The sequence below is a fragment of the Manacus vitellinus genome, unplaced genomic scaffold, assembly GCF_001715985.3.
Source record: "Manacus vitellinus isolate BGI_N305 unplaced genomic scaffold, ASM171598v3 scaffold_0_pilon, whole genome shotgun sequence".
Classification (NCBI taxonomy): domain Eukaryota; kingdom Metazoa; phylum Chordata; class Aves; order Passeriformes; family Pipridae; genus Manacus; species Manacus vitellinus.
In genome coordinates, this window is record NW_021938789.1 from 3,538,379 (window position 1) to 3,557,350 (window position 18,972).

The 18,972-nt window shown below is 40.5% G+C and overlaps 1 protein-coding gene across 1 annotated transcript in view; it reads left to right on the forward strand.

The window, feature by feature from the left end:
- Positions 1–6,707, forward strand: part of HTT (huntingtin) — a 79,220-nt gene extending 72,513 nt beyond the window's left edge. Inside the window, exons 66-67 of the mRNA XM_029961741.1 lie at positions 622–782; positions 1,710–6,707. Coding sequence (XP_029817601.1) covers positions 622–782; positions 1,710–1,923 — 375 coding nt within the window. The 3' untranslated portion in view covers positions 1,924–6,707. The remainder of the gene's footprint in view (positions 1–621; positions 783–1,709) is intronic.
- Positions 6,708–18,972: the final 12,265 nt, after the last annotated feature.

An 18,972-nucleotide genomic window follows, 5' to 3' on the forward strand; every position in this document is an offset into this window, starting at 1 on the left:
GTAGTATTGATATATATATTTTTCTTCTTAAATGTCTCAGAAATTTCAAATAACAGTTCAGTCTAAGGGGCAAATACCAATTTTGTTAATTAAATCTAACAAACCAGTTGCAGTGACTGAGCTGTATGTCTGTGAGGTTTGTCTTCCAGACAGCACAGAGGGCTAGAATCCCCATGTCACCTGGAAGCCAAAGCCCATAGCAATACAGTTCAATTAGTGATAATGAGAAAATAAAGAGAAAATTAGTATTTCTGATCAGACTGTCAATCTCAGGGAGCCATCCCAGGTCATCTGACCTTGTGAACCCAACAGTGAAACCCCTGTGGGCTCAGTTGGGCTTCTGTGTGTTTTGCTCTTCAGCACTTACTGGACTCATGCATCACTGGAGAGTGCATGTGTTCACCACATTTGATCTGTAAAAACAGGCACCAAACAAGTCTTGCACTTCTCTGTGATTACTTCAGTTTGGCACATGTGTCATGAGTTCACAAATTCTTCGGACTCAGAGTTGTCTCCAAGAATCTGGTTTGTGAACCTCAGAGCTTTATAGCTGGAGAGAACCTTTAAAAGAGAAACTAAACTTTTTCCCATGACTTTATTCTTGTACACAATATTTTGCAGGTATTCCAGACACTACATAGCACTGGACAGTCCTCAATGGTCCGTGACTGGGTGATGCTCTCTCTCTCCAACTTCACGCAAAGAACACCCGTGGCAATGGCAATGTGGAGTCTTTCCTGTTTTTTTGTCAGTGCTTCCACCAGTCAATGGATTTCAGCAATGTATCCTAAAAAGACTGAAAGTGTGCCATTTCTAGGTAATTATAGTGATTCTGTAAAGCACATTGATAGCCTTGAAAGATGAGTACACAAAAAAGGCAGTTTTACTGCAGTTAGTAGTGGTGTATTTTGCTTTGTGCTGTTGTACCTCAGGTATGAAGGGAAAAAAAGAACTTCCAAAGAGATTAGAAGAACAAAGTTATCTAAAGCTGCTGCTTTAAGATCTGTTCCTTGTAACTATGCAAGATGATTGGGAAAGTCCTTACTTTGAAGGACTTTTTAAAAACTTCACCAAGATAGCACTGCTGTGACCTTTAAAAGCTTTGCTTTATATTCATTCTGCAAGATAAAATGTATTTTAAAAAAAGGAAAAAAGTCAGCAAACTCAAACTCAAGAAAATGATCCTCTATATACAAACTGTATTTTGCAAGTGTCCCCCTGGCTGTGCACTGCAGTAAGAGTAAGCATTGGCCAAAATAAATTGGAACAGCCAAAAGGCATACATAGGGGGTATTAGTGCTGGGTTTATTTAAAAACAAACAACCCTCTCAAACAAACAGAAAAATAACTGTTGTGTTTCGTGACCAGATGAAAAAGTGGCCATTTGTCATGTTTGAAACTTCCTAATGACTCTCAATCTCAGCAGTGCTCTTTGGCTCTCAGCAGTGGCTGATTGCATTGTTTGCTCCAATGGATAAAGAAAACTACTGCTAGATTGACATGAATTTCTGGGGATTAGAAATCGCACGATGTTAATGAAGGAATTAGATTTATGTGGTAGCAGTTGAATTGCTAGATGACAGTATTTTACACTTGAACATTGTTGGTGAACTCAAAAATAAACCATGTTATTGCAGAACAGTGTTTAAAACTGCTACACCAAAAGATGAGCAACCTCTGTCGTATTAGGACCTTAACTTATATTTCAGTCTTCCACATATTATCAGCAGAATGGGAAAATCAGAGCAAGTGGATGTTAACATCTTCTGTTTGGTGGCCATAGACTTCTACCGACATCAGATAGATGAAGAATTAGATCGGAGGGCCTTTCAGTCGGTGTTTGAGGTGGTGGCATCTCCAGGAACCCCATATCATCGCCTACTAAGTTGTTTGCAAAATGTGCACAAGGTCACAGCATGTTGAGCACCCTGATGTGTAGTGGAACTGCATGACTAGTGTTGGAATATGAATTATGGGGAATGCAAGATCAAGAAAATATCTGGGGTTGCATTTGTGATAAATATGGACCTGTCAGTTTTACTTCCAGCACACATGGACAAGTGCTCTGCAGCACTGGAAATCACCTGAGAAGTCTAGTGTAGTTCTCGTTGACACCAGGCACCTGTGAGTGGAAAGAAGTATGTCAGTGTTTTTCAAGTGGTGTTTGGGACTAACCTGAGACACACATAGTAGCTGTAAACACGAGCAAGTACCACATGCAAGGTAACTGGTATTCCTCTTCTTCCAGTGTTCAGCTGAAGCCACTGTGGTGCAGCCGGTAAGACACTGACAGACTGTTACTGCTGCAGTCATTAGCCAACCTCATAGTTTTATGTCCCTGTATATACTGTTGTGTAGTACAGAATAGAAATTGTTTCCTAATGTCTCTCCCAAACAAGGAAAAGAGAAAATGGCTTTTATGATTTGCACCTCCAGCATGTGATTTCTCTCTCTGGACTTTCTGATATGCAGTGGTGTATGTGTTGGTGATATCGGAGATATAGTGCACATACGTAACCACACATTTTTCTTTTTTCTTCTCAGGATTTAAAATTTCAGTACGGTATATCAGTGAAAGAAATTTTAACTTAAATATTTCTATATTATGTACAGTATGTAAAATTGTAAGATGTGTCGTGCATGAGCTGTGCTGTAATTGGAGATGAACAGAAGCCATGCTACTGAATGTCTTGACATCTGTATTGTCCTCATTTTTTTTCCCTTTGCTTGAATTCATGTTCCTTTTGGAAATCCATCTTAATGTACAGATTACATCTTGTTTTGCATCTCACTTTTTCTCAAAGTGCTTTAAAACTGGAATATGTTAATTAATTTGTCTTGAGAAACTGTACTAAGGAGGCATTCTTGTGATCCATTTTACTATAGCTTCTTTTGAATTCTTTTATTTTGAGACATAATGGTAAAAAAGAGGAGTAGTTACTCTGGATCAAACTTTAGATACTTAAGAAACTGCTCTTATTTGCTGCATGGCATTTTAAGAGACAAAATGGTGCAAGCTCCCCAGTAGTCAACAACTGTTTGACCTTTCCTAACTGAGACCATGGAGTCACCTGGATTCAAACCACTCTCATGTAAACAAATTTTTGGTGGCAGTTAAGAATCAGAAGGCTGCTGTGGTCTACTTGGGGACTGGCTAAAGTGTTAAATTACACAACCTCTTTTATTACCTGTTGTATACATAATGCTTTAGACACAAACAGTACAAATATCCATGAATTTCAGGACACTACACAGGGCCAGATTTAGGTTTTACTCACCACCCAGGGAATGCCATTGATTCCTAAGCTTTACATGAGGAAATCTAGCACAGCATTTGTCTTTAGTTGTATTTGTTGTCATTCTTTCATTATAGAGAAATGATACCTTGGTTCTCAGTCAGATCCTACATGTAATCTCTCTTCATTTCCTTATCACACCTTTTGGTGACACTTGGAAAAATGAGATAGTGTTGTCAGGAGGAGCATGTACTGTATGTATTTCTGTATATAATGTATATGTTGAAATTATACACATGTGACAACATTTAATGTATACAGATGTGTATATTTGTATTTATTAAACCCATGTATTTAAACTAATTCCAATCTAGACCAAAAATTGTTGCTTCTGCCCATAAATTGATTACAAAGGAATTGTCCGCTGGTGTCACTTCCTTTTAGAAACTGGTAGAGGAAATTGATAGTGTGGGCAGTAGAAACAACTGTAGATGTTGCTGTATTTAGCTCTCTACAGATCTTACTATCTAGAGCAATTATTTCCACCCTTAGTTGGGTTACTCTTCTTTCTTGGGCCACAGCACTGTGGTGATTTTTAAAGAAACTGAACAGGATTTCAGAAAAAGGTTTAATAAAATAGATACTGTTTGAAAGTTTTTGAGTTATATTGGAAATTATCTTAATTCTGATAAAAGTCTAATTCCAGGCAGTGAGATATAATGCCCTGTGTTTTCATTAAGGGGTAGTATAGATCACGCTTCCCTTTTGTAACCATCAGTAATCGTTTTGTACTGTAAACCCACACACCAGTCAGTTTTTGTATGATATATAGTTTAAGTGAAGATATTTTTGTAAGCTATTTTCCAAAATTTAAAATAGATTTTAATATATTTTTTAAGCATCCAGTTAGTCATATTCTCACCGTATAACAGTATATGTTGGTTACAAAACTGTTAAATTCTTCATAATTTTAAGCTCCTCATGATTAACACAGACTAGCTGGTTACTTTACCTTGGGATCAGGGAGCTAGACCCTTTATGAAACTTTCCAAACCAGTTTGGGACTTGCCATAGAATCTTTCCAACCACTGAAGAAATACATTGAAGTCAGCATGGCTGGATGAAAAACATTAGTTGTGGCAGGCTCCCATTCCTCAAATGCCCGTTGCCAGCCTTAGAGCAAATATTTGCATTACCTGTTTCAAGACAAGCTCTAGAGCTGATGCAGTCAGTTCTAACCTCACACAGATTCATTGGTAGTAATGACTTCATCTGTTTTAACCTCTCTTGGAGATTTGTCTTAGTATATACACCTCCTGTAACGTGTCCTAAGTGTCTAAAGAGGGGCACCTCCTCATAGGAAATTCTCTGTGACCTGAAGGGAATGTAGCTTAAGGGTCTTCCTAGTGTGCAAACACACTCTGGTAGTGCTTCAGTTCTAACATTTCACTGCAGCACACTTCCCTGTCCACTTCCCAGACATGCTTGCTGCACCCTCATTTCTTTTGGAGTGAAATCATATTCAAAATCACTCCTTTCTGCTCTTGGTGACAAGAAGTGTGTGACAGGGGCAGTAGCAGCACAACAGTGGCCACACAGAGATACCGATGTTGGGTTTAAAGGAAATAAATGTATTGCTTGTCCCTTGAGATTGACTTAATGCGAGATTTTATTTCACAGAATGGTTTTAACTTGCTGTGGACAGAAAGCTAATTCTGAAAAATCAGGCTGTTCATTTTTTCATTGATAGCAGGGTAGAAGTGTGTTTGGGCTTAAGACATACATTTGGTATTCTGGCTAAACAAAGCAAACAGCATCTTTAATGTGCTTTGCAGTGAAACTGGCTTTTTTGCAGCCTTACAAGATGAGAGGTATGGCAGGACAGGGAGCATACTTGAGACCGATTAATGTTTAAAACTTCATTTACAATTCAGTTGTCAAAGAACTTACTTTACTAAATCTATAACGTGGCCCTCTTCTAAGAACACCATATGCCAGCCAACTTGTTATAAATAGTTTTTGGGCCAGCTACCCACTGGCCCATTAAATAAAGTTTGATTTGTGTTTCATTTCAGCGTGCCCCCTCCCTTGCACTGAGTGCAAGAGTGAGGAGTTGGAAACTACAACCCATTGTAAACCAGTTTTATTTGCAGGATTCAAAGTTTTCTTTACTATTTATGTTCTTTTCCAGTTGAAATTGAATGCGAGTTTATTTAAATCTTTTCTAAAGTGTATACTCAGATGTCAGTTCTTGCCTAAAGCATCTATTAAATGATTGTGTGTTACTTTTGCTTTGGTAGGAATGCCTTCTCAGCACCAAGACATTGCTTGTTTCTTAACCACCAGCAGCATTCCGAAAGCACTGAGTAATGAGTGAACAGGTTCAGATCAAACGAAGGGGGGAACAAGTGGAACCTTTTGGGTTAAAAGTAATTTGTTGATATTTAGTAGATTTGCCTTAACAGCATTCTGTCTCACCATTCTTCTTTTTCGGTGGCTGTTAACTATATAGGAGGTTGTGTCAAAAACACTGCAAAGACAGTTCTCCAAGAGCAGCAGACCTTGTTTGTCTTAAGATTTTGTGGAGCTGTCAGGGCTAAGCATTTATACTTCCTAAATAAAAGAAATTTGAGGGTATAATGAGCAATAAATATAGCAATAAGCAGTTTAATTAAATTCAGTCATTCGGGATCTTACCCCGTGGTTGAAAGGGATAGGGTGGGAGAAGATGGGGAACTGATTGAGTACATTCATTGCATAGATCAGAATTTTTCCATGTACAATCCCAACTAAACTTTCTACTAAAGGTAGAAATCAACAAAGTGACAATGGTAGGTGCTTTGCTCTTTTAAAACAAATTTGGTTATAAGGATACAGCTGATGAAAGTTATAAGAGAGCAAAGTACTTTGCTAGTTTTTAGGTAGTTTAAGTATTCTAAAGTGAAAACAAGCTGCTGTAAAAACTAGAGTAAGCGATGTAGCAAAATTTTGGGGTAATTCATTATGTTAATTTTACCTAATACTAAGATTTTGGGTGAACTCTTTGTGCATGCTACCTAAATATTCATTAAAAATCTTGAGACTCCCACAGTCATACCCAGGAGAGCTTCTATTGTATATCAAGTTTTAGCTGTATTCAAGTAACTGGGTATAAATGCTGCTGAGCATTTGTGAAGCATGTGCTGCTTTTTGTCATGTGCATTTTGTGTGAGCTTATCATTCCCATCAGTCCATGTATACACACCAGCAAGTTGGATAAACTTGACAAGGATAAGGTAACGCACCCTGTGGTGGTGTTTAGTTTGAGGGCAATGATGAGCAACAGCTTGGAGCCCCAACCTGAAAAGAAATTGTACTCTAAGGAAAAGGAAAGCATATAATTTTAGATGTATGTTTAAGTTTAAAAAAAAAATGCTGAAAATACTGCACATTGAAACTAAAAGAAAAAATAAAATATAACTATTACTGTAAGTGATTTTTCTCTGGTTATTTATAAAAAGGTCTTGATCCATTCTTGCTAGAGTTTTTTCCCCAGTATCTCTTCTTTTCAACTACTATCAAATAAGGAGCATTATTAAGATATGCAAAAATACTTGAACTCTCTACAAATGTAGGTATACTTCACAATCACAGCGCTCTTTGCAATTAACCAAGAACTATCACAGTTGAGCTTTTAATTGTATCTAATAGTCATGCTTGCCAAAACTTCTCTGGGATTCTAAATGAGATCAGAAAAGGCAAAAATTAAGTGTACAGCTGTATTTGTGAATGAGAGTGTATTTATCTGCAGCAGTCCTGGGGAGGGATAATGTTACACAGGAGAAGAAGTGGTTTAACTTGCCGAAGCTTGGTTTCCCAGCTGTTAGGCTGCATCTTAAAAGAAATTTCTGGGTGGTCTTGCTGCTGAACACTGGAGGATCTCTTGCAATACTCAACTGCTCAGAAACATCTTGTTGTGATTAACTTTGCAGCACTTGGCTGTTCTCTGGAAACTCTGGCATAAGGTTTAAAGTAGTAGCTTAATGTAGAAAACACGTGCTGGTTTTGTCCTTAGTCAAAATAACTTTTTTACATCTTGTTTTTCCTTGTCGGCATCGGTAGCGAATGATCAGCCACTCTTGTCACCTTTTAGTTTAGCCGTGGAACTGAGGAACAGAATTGTGCTGGGGTAAGTTTCTTTGTCTACAGAGTTGAAGACGTGTTTAAATAATACAGTCTTCATCTTTTTGTCACTCAGAGAAGAATACCCATTTAATTTCTGGAAATATTATCCGTAAAAATGAATTGCCAGGCACAGCGAGATGAAGCATTGCACTTAGTAGACTAGAACTTTTTAATTTACTGTAACTTTTCTGCTTTCCTCACTGCCTCTCCTGTCCTCTATAGGTGTTGGGGTTTTTCCCTTCTTTTTAGTCAGTGCAGCTGTAGGAGTATTGTAGCCGTCATTTGGGAATTGGCACGGCTCCACCCCAGTTACAAGACAAAAAGCTTTGATTGCTTGTAAAACTATAGCTAATTATGCCATAAGTTTTGCATAACTGTTTGAAGAGATGAAAAGATTTGTAACTTGTAGGTTTGTTAAGAAGTTGGAAGTAGGAACATGAAAAAGTTTATGCAATATATAGAATGGTATCTTCTGAGCCAAACCTACTGTTCTTCTATTGCAGCTGTAATTCTGTCTTAATTTTGTTTCTGATCTTTCCCATGGTTTGTACATCCAAGTATGGCAGAGCAATCCTTACCCCAGGTGCTGGTTTCATATCCTTCAACTGCAAATGTCATGGCTAGATTTTGACCAAGTGCAACCTGATTGTTTTATCTCATTATTTACCTTTTGGAGTTCTTTCAGCCAGGCCACAGTTTGGGCTCCAAGCAAAATGCGTCCCCGAGGGCTGGGTTTGACCATGCACCAGATGCCTACAGAGCTGTGAGCCAGGTTAAGGCAGACCATTTAAATATAATGGTTTTGCTAATCTAGCTCATCTGGAATTACATGCATTGTAAAACTTCAAGTCAGTGTTGAAATAACATCTCCAAATGAGAATCTTAGTCTTTTCTACCCCTTTCTCCCCTTGAGGAAGAGGTACAAAGTGTGTTTTCATCCCTATCTTGCTGTTAAATGGGATTGAAGCATCTGTCGTGTGGTCTGATGGAAATGCAAGTGTAAAGCTTTGCTAACTTAACTTTTCTTGATATGTCTTGTTAATGTTTCAAATACCATCTTTGGCATTTGATTTAACATCTATGAAAATAACACAATTCATTGTTTAACTTTTGTTTCAGGCAAGTTTGGGCAGATACTCTTTTAATTATACTTTGTTCATAGTAATTTTTTTTTTGCCTTCAGAACTTCTTCAAACTAACACTTTTAAATGAACGTTGGATACTGCAGAGCTGGGAGGTATTTTTAAGTGCTTTCGAGGCTTCTGATCCTTACATCTTCTGGTAATGTTGCTTAAGCTCATTCCTTCTCCTCCTGCCTTCTTTCCTCTGCCCTGGCTCCTAGCATAAATATTTCACCTGGCAACTGCTTTAAAATAAAAGTTGTATGTCATCAATAGGTTGGTATGTGACTAAGTAACAGAGGGTAAGACTGAGTGATCCAAAGTACCTGGAGTTTATGAATTAATTGGGGGTCCTGAAGAAGTGAATTTTAAGAAGGGGACTGAACAAATCTCCAGTTTTTTAATACTTAATGTAATAACCTAAGAATATTGTTGAGGTGTTCATCAGTATCAAAATCAAATGCTTTCACAAATGGTATTTTGATCTGTACTTTTGCTGCTTTACTGCTTCCGTGGTTCTGTCTGCACTCACTGAAGCAAGAGGTTTATATACTGTAGAGTTACTTAAATGTGTGTGGATAATACCTGTTTCCATTGCAGTGTGATCTGATAATACTAAAAAATGTGAGAAACATGATCTGGCACATGGGAAACATGCAGGCAGCACTAACAGTAACAGAACTGGTGCTGAAAACATTATCTGGGACCAAGTTACATTATCAATGGTAAAGCAGAGACTTGTATTATGCTGACAGGTTAGTTTTCCAACTCTACCACAGGCCTGCTGTGGGGTTTGAGAGTATCCCTGTGTGGGAAAGATACAGCAAACCTGGTCTGATTCGAGTTGAGTTGTCTCAGATGACAGGATTAAGCAAACCTATTTGTCTTAGATCTATAAAAATCCAAACTGCATATTATACCTTTGAAAATAATGATGAATTTGGTGATGATGGAGTGTTGTAAGAAATCCTGTTGAGTTACTGTGTTACACTTGAGAAGATTGCTGCACCATCTGTACTGGTGAAAATATGAGGGACTCAATTTGTTGCAGTAAAACTTACAGTGCTTAAACTTCTTTTGCATTTTTGCTGATGGGTTAAATATCGTCAAAGTGGTTATTAATTAGTAACTTCTTTGTGAGATCTGGCTCTCCTTTGTCTGTGCTGCTTTTGTTCTGAGTTAGACTGAATTAACTCTAGATGAAACATAAATGCCAGTCCCAAACTAACAATGATCAAACTGCATTGTTCTGCTTAATTACAAGAAAAAAAAATGCGGAACAGGAGATGAAATTTATTGTTTCATGTGTACTCAGGCATGTGTTTTACTGGCTATAAAATCTCATGTAGGCAGGATAACTTTGGAAGCTGAGTAGCATAAACAAGAATTTAGCCCTAAATTACATATTTTGAAGAGAGTTTCAAAAGCTGTTGTAAGATGGGCATTCATTCAAAAGGAAGGAGTTGACATTTTAGCAGGACCCAGAAAGAGGTAGTGATGAGAGTTGTCTGACATATGCTTTTTTCTTGTGCTTTTCTGCTCTAAAGATCCAGGGTGTGATGCAGGAAGGAAATATTAGATTTGTGCAGCAGCCTGGTGTGTACCATATATGAGTAAAGAACCTTTTGTCTGCTGATGGCCAGTTATGGAAAGGGAAGAGTATCCATGTTTTAAAAAAAAAACCCAACTTTTCCCAACCACAAGCAGTTGGATGGTTCATTGCCATCTGTTGCATATCATCACTTTTTCTCTGTGCCACCATCATCAGATATCAAGGTCCAGGCAGTTTGTGGACCTTGAGGATGTTATCTTTGCCCTTGAGACCGAACAGCTGTGGTGCACCCAAGGACAGAGAGGCACCTATGACACTTCTAAGGACATTTCAGGACAGAGCCTGGTTGACAGTTCCTGAGAAAGGGGCCTAGAGCTGAAGAGAGGGTGGGGAATGACTCCATGTGGTGTGTCTGCAAGGTACAGCCCAGGGACAAAGCAGTGACAGGAAACATTGTCTTCTCATTCTTCACCTTCAATGGTTGTGTCCACTTCACCACAATATGCCTGAAAATGTTAAAAGGCTCCTGTTGTTAAAGATTTAAGAGCATTTTATTTAGGCTACTTCCAGCTTTTGTGCTTTCTTTTGCTCCATGGGTGTTTATAGAGCAGCAGCAAGGAAAGGAAACACATTTTTAGTGAGCTGTGATGGCAAGATGAGGGAAGCTTGCAGAACTTGAAACTGCTTCTTGGTAGTGTTTTTTACCCTTATAATTAGACTTTAACTTGAGTGTTCCTTTATATTTGATTATAAAAAGAATAAATACTTTATTTGTTCTTTGAACTACAATTTTCCCTGTAAATTACTACTCCAGAGTCAGCCAGAACTGTTATTCTTCTTTATATACTGGTGCCTTTCATCTAGTTGAGGAAACCAAATGTGCTTTTTTTTTTCCTCTCCTGACAATCAAAAACCTAAAAGTTTTTCTGCTTTTTCTAGTTCCAGTTGCACCTCCTCATACTGCTGCATTTTTCTCTAGTGACAGTCTGATGTTTTGAATTTTCATAGGTAATATTCTTGCCTTATTTGGTTTCTTGATCACATTGCAGAAAGTTACTTCTCTGAAAAGATGTTACTTTTAAGTTATACAGTTGTGATGTACCAGTTTTCATATGCAACATTAAGGTTTAACAGACACTAGTTCTTTTTGGTTTTGTAAACTGCCCTCTTGACATAATGATTTAAAAAAGAAAAAAGCTCGACTGGAGGTTGGTTGTAAAAACTTGGTATGGCACAGCTTATTCCGAAATTTATAAATGTTGAGTAATGCCTAGCAGTCCTGCTGTCAGGGAAATCATTAAGAAAAGGGTTTTGAGAGAATGAAGATGGCTCCTGACCAAAATGCTTTTTGTGTAAGGGATACCTTCTTATTTCCATGGTATGATTTGGTCTCTTCCAATCCTTGAGCTGTTCTATCTCAGTCAACGGTTTACGTCTAAAGGATTTTATTGGTGTAATTGAACATTTATGCAACTTAGTCCTGCAAAGATTAAGCATGATTGACTGTCAGTTATATATCTCTAGGCTTTCTGAGTCAGCTCAGCAGCTTCAGATAAGTTATCAGCAGTATCACTTGGTGTGTTACTTTTTCTGCCCCATCCTCACCGGTGCCGGTCGCGTTCAGTTGTTCTTCCCCTGGCTGTTTAACTCTGGGGTGGATGAGTGAGGCAGGTTTCAGCGTTCTTCCAACACCAGAAGCAGCATGAGAACTCCTCCTTTATTCACCACTGACAGCTTTGGAAATAGGGTGAGTTGTTCTACCCCCGCTCTGGGCAGAAAATCCTGGTAAGCTGGGCACAGTATTAAGCCCTGGGTTATTCCCTGAGCGACTGCAATCCACTTTGTGCCATGGGTCACAACCCTTGCAGTTTACCAGTTTCCAGTGCACCTCATCACTGTCCACTTACCTAGGCCACACTTGCTCAATTTGTCTGTGAGGCTGTTGTGGGAGAATTGCACAACTGATCAACATGTAGCTGTTCCTACTAGCACACTTCTCTGTAGATGTAAAAGGTTTTTTTATCCCTGTTTTAGCTTACTTTCTTGAGAAACAAAAATTTTAAACTGCTGTGAGAGGCTGGTTCTGGGAGGGGATGTTTTCTGGTGTATCTAGATCTGCCATTTTCATCATGGGAAAAGAACAGTGCAAGGCAACAGCACTAGTGAAAGGGAATTTAAAGAACTATTTTTTCAGTAGAACATTCTGGTATAAGACTTTTTCTGGAACTTGCATAAAGGAAAATACATTAAATGTTTATGACTTACCCCCAAGTCACATGCCTAAGTTGAAAGTTTTGCTGTTTGTCTCAAACCAAAAGGTATCAAGGATCCAGAAGGCAACATGAGCTTTCATGTGTGAGCTGACTTAGTGCTCCTGGACAATGCAAGGAGACACCTTTTTCCTCTAGTGTTCCATCATGTGAGAACTTTGGATCTCTAAAAAACTTCCAGAAACCAATTGTAGTGCAAATTGGGGTATGTTAAAATGAATAAAAAGGACTATTATCGTGAGCCTTCAAATAAGTTTTTATGTCAACTCTGAACAAAGGGATGTTTGAATGATTTTGCAGAGTCATCCCTTCTCCACCAAAGTTGGTGCTGTTGGACATGAGTGTTGGTTTTCATTTCCCTTTCAAAAACATGATTTTATTATGCTTTTAGTACTTTACAAGGATGCTGAAAACAGTGTTTTTTCATAGTAACTTTAAATGAAACCCAGCACCCAGCAGAGTGCCAGCACGGCCCCTCAATGGAGCTGTGGGCTCTACGTCCTGCTGCTCCCCAAGGCGCCCACCAGCCCCATGGAATTCCCATCCCATGAGAAGTTCTGCTCCACACTGGGACTTCTATGAGCTGGTGCAGCTGCTGCCTTTGAGGCATGGGGAGGGAGAGCCTGTTGGGGGCTATTGGTGGCAGATTAAAACCTGAATTCACAGCCGGGTGCTGAAGTGGTCTCTTCCAGAGGTAAAGGCTTTTGTAGCTTTTTCCAGTTAACTTTGAGCACTCCTGCCTTTCTGCTCACACAGTTTAGCTTTGACTTTCTTCTTCTTATCTGTCACTAGAGAGTAATTGTCCCTTTCATAAGGACCTTGCTTTAACCTTGAACAGCAGTTCCTGTGGCACCTGATGTGCATTATGAACTATATATACTGATGAAAGAGCGAGGTACAGTCCTAATGTTTTCCTTGATGTTTTCTTTTTAAATCTGTTTCAAGGAGCCCTTTCAGATGGGACATGAAAGCTTTCCCACTTATAAAAGTCCTTATGAAATATTTTTATTTTGAAAACAGACATATTTAGAATTGTAGGGAAAAAACATAGTCTTAGCAGGCTGAAGCTGCAATATCCAAACTGTTTCCTGTTGCTGTTATTTGTCCTTTCATCTGGGTCTAAACATGAAATGTACATTTCATTATTAAATGCATACAGAGCCTTTCATTCTGGGGAATACTCATGCACATGCTTCAGTGCGGATTTTTGCAATGCGTGGTATTTTACAGGCAAAAGGTTTATGACAAGACTTATGCCAGGGAGTGCTGCAACAGGATTATATACTGGGGGAGAACTCTCAGGATATGCTTGACGAGACTCATAGAAGGGTTCAGATTGGAAGAGACCACAGTGGATCATTTTGTCCAACTTCTCTGCTCAACCATGGACAGCTTGTTGTCCTCCTGGACCCCCCAGGTCGTTCTCTGCAGAGCTGCTCTCCAGCAGGTTAACCCCAGCCTGTGCTGGTGCATGGGATTATTCTTCCCCTGGTGCAGGACTCTGCCTTTGCCTTTGTTGAATTTTGAAAAGTTCTGCTCTGCCCATCTCTCCAGCCTGCCGAGGTCCCTCTGAAGGGCTGCACAGCACTCTGGGGTATTGGCTGCTCCTCCCAGCTTTGTGTTCCAAACTTGCTGAGGAAGCATCTGCCCCTTCATCCAAGTCATTGATGAATAAGCTAAACAATACTGGGCCCAGTATTGAACCCTGGAGGACACCACTAATGACAGGCCTCCAAACAGACCCTGTGCCACTGCTCACGTCTCTCTGGGATCTGCCATTCATTCAGTTCTCAATCCACCTCATTGTCCACTCATTCAGCCCACTCTTCCTGAGCTTGCCTGTGAGGATGTTGCGAGACACGGTATTGAAAGTCTTGCTGAAGTTGAGATAGACAATATCCACTGTCTCCCCTCATCCATCCAGGTAGTTGTTTCATTGTAGAAGGTAGTCAGGTTGGTCAAGCATGATTTACCTTTAGTGAATCCATGCTGACTACTCCTGAGCCACCTTCTTGTCTTCCATGTGGATAGACATGGCCTCCACTCAAAGGAATAAAACTGGGTTGTTGTTCTGGAACAGATGCCTTCTTGTGCTTGCACCCAGTGGCAAATGTGAGCTGGCTGTGACAAGTGGATACAACTACAAATTCAGAATTGCTTTGTGAATGGAGGGCACAATGAGGGCTTCCAGGCTTTCTGCCCCAGCCGGGCTTGTAGGAAAAGAAACAGGTGCAAAAACTGAGCTTTATTCATGTCACAGGAGGAAAGCTACAGAACTGCCAGGCATGCAGAAAAAGGAAATGTAAAAAAAAAAAAGTGTAGATGTGTTGTTAAGGGCAATGAGCAATGCACATTCTCTAGCAGGATTAGGATAGGAACAGGAACAGACTTGCCAAGCTAAGGGAAAATCCTCTTTTTGAAAAATGAAGGGAAAAAAAACCTGTAATGAGGTTTGATAGGAAAAGTAGTGACAAGTGTTACCAAGAATCAGGAAAAACAGCGGTTAAATGGCCAAGCTGTGCAAGATGGCTGATGTTCATAAATCTTCAAAGATGAACTCAGCATTAATGGGAATAAAAGCTTGAGCAACAATGCTGGAGAGTGCTTGAACTTATTAGCTCACTGTTGTCAGTGATCCTTGCTGATGGTGTTTGAACAAGCATAACCTGAGCCAAGTGATCACTGCAAGTGCTGCCCTTCTTGTAGGATCAAGCCCAAGAGAAGTCCCAGAATGTTTTAGTTCTGCCCCAGTGTTGCACTAATGCAATTGTTTGATGGGGCCTGGGAACAGTAAACTTTCTTCTGTTATAACGTGTAGATTCTCCTGTCCATCTCCCACAGCCTGCAGGACATATGTAAAACTTCTGGAAAAGAAGTATGCAAGCAAAGAAAATTTATGAGGTAGCTCAGAGCCATAATGAAAAGCGCTTTGAAAAGTGCTCCTAAGTTTGTGCAAAGGCAGGACACAAAGATGCCAAGAGGAGGAATTAAAATGCAATGAGTGAAGTTAGTGGACAAGAGAAGTGCAGGGAGATGCAAAGCACTGTGCTGAGATACAAGTGGTGACTTGGAGAATGAGACTGTACAGGTATGACCAGTGCAAAGCAGCAAAAACCATCAGTGAAGTGCAGAGCAGCACCGCGTGCTCAGGGAAAGCAGCACTGCTGCCATCAACAGTGAGACAGTGATGAACACGTGGAGATAACAGAGACTTCCTCCATCTGACATGAGAGAAGAGAAACTTGCAGGAAGCCAAGCCAAGTGAAAATCAAATGACAGCATGGTGATTGTGGTAAGGACAAAATAAATGGCATACTGGGTGTTTTGGAAATCCAGCATGCTGGGATTGCAGGTCATGCACAAAATACAGGATTGCTTAATGAAAATCAAAGTAGAAACCTACCCTCATTAAACTGCGGCCAAATTGTTTTAAAAAATATAGCAAACAAAATGGATCCAAATAATTCATAGAACAATGAAAACAGGATCATGGATTCACTAGTTTCTTTAGTCACCTCCCACAGGATGTGATAGCTGTACTTGATTACCAAAAAACAAATGCAGAGAGAAAGAAGCAGCCCAGGAAAAATGAGATACAGCCACTGCCTTCAGAGGGCAAAGAGGTGAAGGCAGCAGCAGAGAATGGAGTTTTATGCAAGTTCTCCAGGGAACAGCAGGGCTTTCCCATGAAAAGCCTTCTTGACCTGAGGCCAAAGGCTTCAACACAAAGAAGAGACTTCTGCTCCTGATACTACCTTTTTTTCTCTCTTTTCCCCCCTGAAGAAAAAGAAGACTGATGAGTGATCTAAGATTAAAGGTGCAGTGTTGCAATTTTGGGGCATTATGTCAGTTGTGAGAGATCAGACTGTGAATTAGGGGGGAAAAGTAAATTGAGAGGCATTACTAGAAACCCCATTATTAGAAAATCCAGCAATAATCTTTGATAAACCCACGAATATTTGCCAAGCAAAGGCAATTCCCCAGTGCATAGGAAAGCTTTAGAGACAGCAGGCAGTGCTCTGAGCGTGATAAAAAATTAAAACCATTACAAGAGAGAGACCTGGGGTAGTATGTCCTGCAGAGCTAAAATGCTACTCCCTGGGGATCTGCAATGCAAGCCAAGCAGCAGTCTAGTTCTGGGGGAGAAAAAGAGGTAAAAGCTGCAACAGATTGTGTCATTTTGCTGCAGGTGTACAGCGTGGGCCAGGAGAGGAGGGCTGGCATGGAGGGCTCCTTGGCAGGGGGAGCTGATGCTGCTGCAGCAGGAGATCATCAGCCTGAAAGGAAAATTGGGCTCGTGTGGAGCTGGATGCTTTGCAAGCCAGTGTGAAGTTTGCAATACTGAAAGGGATTCACAGTCAGGAGAAGGTAAATAGATGAAATTCAGGTTTAGAGCTGCACATTTATCCCTGCAGAGGGAAGATGGGAACAAGCACACATAATAAATGGGGCAAGTTACCGTTTGTAGCTTATGCTTGCTAGGATGTCAAAAGATTATGTCACCCTCCTGAATCCAGGGGAGAAAAATTGATTGCTGTGTTTGGGATGTCTGAGGAGCAAGGAGATTGCTCAGCAAGTATTCAGAGAACTCAGTTTTTAGCTATAATTTCCCCAGAGGCTGAAAAATCTGGTGAGAAGACTCCTTGCTCTGGGAATTGCCGTGCTCAGAGCTGAGTGGAGCAAGTACAGCACTTCAGTCTGTGGTCCAAGCCAAAAGAATTTCTCATAATATGTATCTTTCTCTAAAAATGCTTCACTACCATTGGATTATCACTATAGGCATCCCTATATATATATATATATATATATATATATATATATATATATATACACACACTACCACTGGCTCTTGCCTATATATGCATTGGCTAAAATGCCATGCCAGTATATACATATGAACCAGTGATAGTTTTAGCCCAACATCTTTGATTGATTTTTTTTCCCCCCAAAATAAACATGGTACAATGAAGTGTCAGCACAACATGTTAAAGGTGCTCACCAAAATACCTGTCTGGGAGACAGGTGGGATAGAGAAACTGGCATGCTGGGCTATGTTGGGAATTGCTTCTCTGGTTTAACTTGTGCTGTGGCCAACTGCAGAGCTCTGCTGTTCAGGGACATCTGCTGGGCAAGAGGTGTTAGTCCTGATAAGGAGCTTGAGAAACTGAAGATGAGTTTGAGAAAAGTGCAGAAACCAAAGGCAATCTGGTGAAAGCTGAGTTTTTCAGGGACCTTTTGTCTCATAGAAAAATGTGACCCTCGTGTTCCGTGATAGACGACTATGTTTGATGAGCCAATATGCAGTGGTGGATAAAATGGCTTGAGTTGCCCTCGGGGGGGATGAAGGCATCCTTAGCAACATGGGTGGGTGCCTTCTGATCCTGGCTTTAGGGCTGTGGCTGGCTTTGGGATCAGGGTACATTTGGTAGGTTTGCCCAGTTGCAGCCCTGAAAGGACAGGCACACACAGGACTCTGACACTGCTATCAGTGAAGGCACTATTGCTGTTGCAAAGGAAGCTAAGCATCAATATGCTTAAGCAGAGAAGAATGCTTGAGCATGGCCTGCTGAGAAAAGGATCAGCCTTAGCTTAACTGACCTTTTAATGGTCAGTTTACAGGTACATACTTTTTATTATCAGCTCAGGCACTGGAATTACTAGCCAGCACTCCTTGGAGATAGCATATCCTATGGATGATGCTGTGTCTGATACCAGCATCCCAGCCTTCAGCTCCAGGCATGGGGATGGTCACAAAGGGAGTATAGACACAGATGTGTCTATGGCCAAATCCAACCTCTGCCCACCTGTTCCTATGGCTCTACCTGCTTGCTGTCAGCAATATAAACCCTGGACACACCTTGAGCCTTGTCCCAGTTTGCTTCTGCAGCTCTGGGAAGGTGGCTTCTGCAAAGTCTTTGAAATGGGAAAAATCTACCAGAAGCACTTAAGCGATGAAGGGTGGAGGGAACATGCCCTGAGAAGGAAAGGACAGCAGCTGCCTTTCACTGCTCTGCTGTGCTGGCTGGGGTGTGTGTAGGACCTGCACCAGGTAGAGAGCAGTTTGTTTGGACTGTCTAGAGGTACCTAGAGGTACCTATCTATACCCTTAGTTCCCCATTAGTAAATCTTCCCTGAAACATTAAATACGAGTTACTTGCATTTAAATCTCTTCTGTTACTTTTATTTATCCTGGTTTGAGTTGCCAAGCAGCTTATTACATTTTGTCCTAAACCCAGAGCAGCTGTGCAAGTTTCTGAGCGAGGGGATCCCCAGCCCATGCTTCCAGCCCCCTGAGGGATCACAGGCATCAGCTGTAGGTGAGTTTGGATTTTGTGAAATGTCTTTGGCAAACCCACCATCATGTCCTGGTCACCAGTGGACTGGTGTCTGCTGAGCCCGGGCATGTGGCTTGTGGCTGGGATGATCTCCAGTGAGCTGCAGGGTGGTCAAGCCCAGAGCTACATCACTTTGGTGTTGGGGGAATTTTGCCTCTAGCTTCAGTCAGCATTTACAAGTCCTGTTAAACCTGAATAACCACAATCCAGGACTCTTGCTTCAGAAACTCTAGTGAAGTAAATTTGTCTCTGCAGAATACTGCTTATGCACCAGGATTTTTTTTTCCTTTAAGA